The sequence below is a fragment of the Oryzias melastigma genome, unplaced genomic scaffold (assembly GCF_002922805.2).
Source record: "Oryzias melastigma strain HK-1 unplaced genomic scaffold, ASM292280v2 sc00247, whole genome shotgun sequence".
Classification (NCBI taxonomy): Eukaryota; Metazoa; Chordata; class Actinopteri; order Beloniformes; family Adrianichthyidae; genus Oryzias; species Oryzias melastigma.
This window is the reverse complement of record NW_023416889.1, coordinates 492,306-493,833: the sequence shown is the minus strand read 5'-3', so window position 1 is coordinate 493,833 and position 1,528 is coordinate 492,306. Positions and strand designations below refer to the sequence as shown.

Here is a 1,528-nt window from a genome sequence, read left to right as displayed (position 1 = left end):
TATAAAACACATTCAGATCTGTCACTATAATACTCAATCATCTGAATTACTTGATCTGGTGAAAGTTGCTTGTATTGCAGTACTCTAAAATATCTCGAGTGGGATGTGTTTATGTCTCGTGGTCATCTCCAATTGCAAAGATTTACTCTGATCCCTTATTTGTGGGCGGCCTCAGATCAAGCGAGTATTATTTAATATTTGATTTTTTTAATCTTCTTGGGAACTTGTGACAAAAATCCTCAGTAAAGTGGGTGGGAGAATATTTTTCCAGAATCCAAACATTGACCAACCAGGAGACGGCGTTGCTTGTCACCTTGTTCTGGCTTTTGTTTGACCGTAAAGCTAACACGATTTGTGTTTTCTTTCTCAGCCGCATCAAGAAGAGACACATTTACGTGATCAGCACTATGAAGAGACCCGTCCCTCTGGAGCATCACCTGTACACCGGGAACAGCACCAAGACCCAGAAGGAGATGTTCCTGCTGCTGGACGCCACCGGGAATTTCCTCACCAAAGGGTACGCCTTCATTTCTTCATTTGGCTTCCGGGAGTTTTATTTTGAAGTTGTACTTCCTGTTTAGGTATTACGCAGCCGTCGATGCCAAGAAGGAGCGAACCAGCAAACACGCCCAAACGTTTGGGACAAAGAACACCTCTCAGAACACGACGGCGAGTCAGGTCAGTCACTGTGAGGCTTTCTTTGTTTACCTGGATGGGTCTCCATGTGTCTTTGCCCCGCCCACACCTGTCCAGGACCGGTCCGTGTGGCTGGCGCTCCTCCACTTCCTGTCCCAGCGGCAGCAGACCCCCGTGGTGGCCTTCACCTTCTCCCGGGCGCGGTGCGATGATAACGCTCGCTCGCTGGAGTCCATGGACCTGACCACCTCCATCGAGAAGGCGGAGATCCACTCCTTCTTCCAGAAGAGCCTCAGCCGCCTGCGGGGGGGCGACCGCCAGCTGCCGCAGGTACACCCCCAGAAATACTCGTTATGGAGGAGTTTGTCTGTTTTTTATGTTCTCTATCCATAAACGTTTTGTAAATGTTGTCATGTTAGTTATGATTGTCGCCTCAGATTTTGATCTCAGACGAGCAGAAAAACGTTTTCCAGATCAACCTTTAAGTTCTACTGAAGAGATCAATCATGTGACTGAAAACTTCTGACGTTTTAATGCTTTTATTTTGAGAAGTGATGCAATAAATCAACTTAAATGTGTTCATAAAGCCTCTTTAAAATATAGATGCTTATATTTAGGTAAAAACTAGACACATTTTGTCAGAAAATAACAGTTTTGTCTTAAAAGTTTTAAGTATACCTATCCCCAAAATATGTCCTATATTATGATCTCCAACAATCCAACCGATTTTTACACCAAACATCTTAAAAGTGTAAGACGAGATTTAAACATTTTTAGATGAATTTGTTTAAAGATTCTGTCTAAATAAGTATATATTTATCAAGCAGAAACAAAAGTGATCTATTCACAAAATAACTTAAAAATATAATGTAAAGCTTTAAAAACCTCAGGA

General features: G+C 42.6%; 1 protein-coding gene across 1 annotated transcript; it reads left to right on the top strand.

Annotated features, from left to right (window-relative positions):
- The first annotated feature begins 248 nt into the window (after positions 1–248).
- Positions 249–1,044, top strand: LOC112139474 (helicase SKI2W-like). The gene is made up of 3 exons (XM_024262286.2): positions 249–517; positions 582–678; positions 754–1,044. The coding sequence occupies exons 1-3, from the start codon at positions 408–410 to the stop codon at positions 1,027–1,029; spliced, it is 483 nt and encodes a 160-aa protein (XP_024118054.2). The 5' UTR covers positions 249–407; the 3' UTR covers positions 1,030–1,044.
- The last annotated feature ends 484 nt before the right edge of the window (positions 1,045–1,528 follow it).

What these genes read in the sequence shown, in the direction of transcription:
- LOC112139474 (XM_024262286.2), top strand. Translation starts at nt 408, where the DNA reads ATGAAGAGACCCGTCCCTCTGGAGCATCACCTGTACACCGGGAACAGC. An exon ending in GGGAATTTCCTCACCAAAGG is followed by an intron (nt 518 to 581) that starts GTACGCCTTCAT and finishes CTTCCTGTTTAG; the next exon opens with GTATTACGCAGCCGTCGATG. An exon ending in AGAACACGACGGCGAGTCAG is followed by an intron (nt 679 to 753) that starts GTCAGTCACTGT and finishes ACACCTGTCCAG; the next exon opens with GACCGGTCCGTGTGGCTGGC.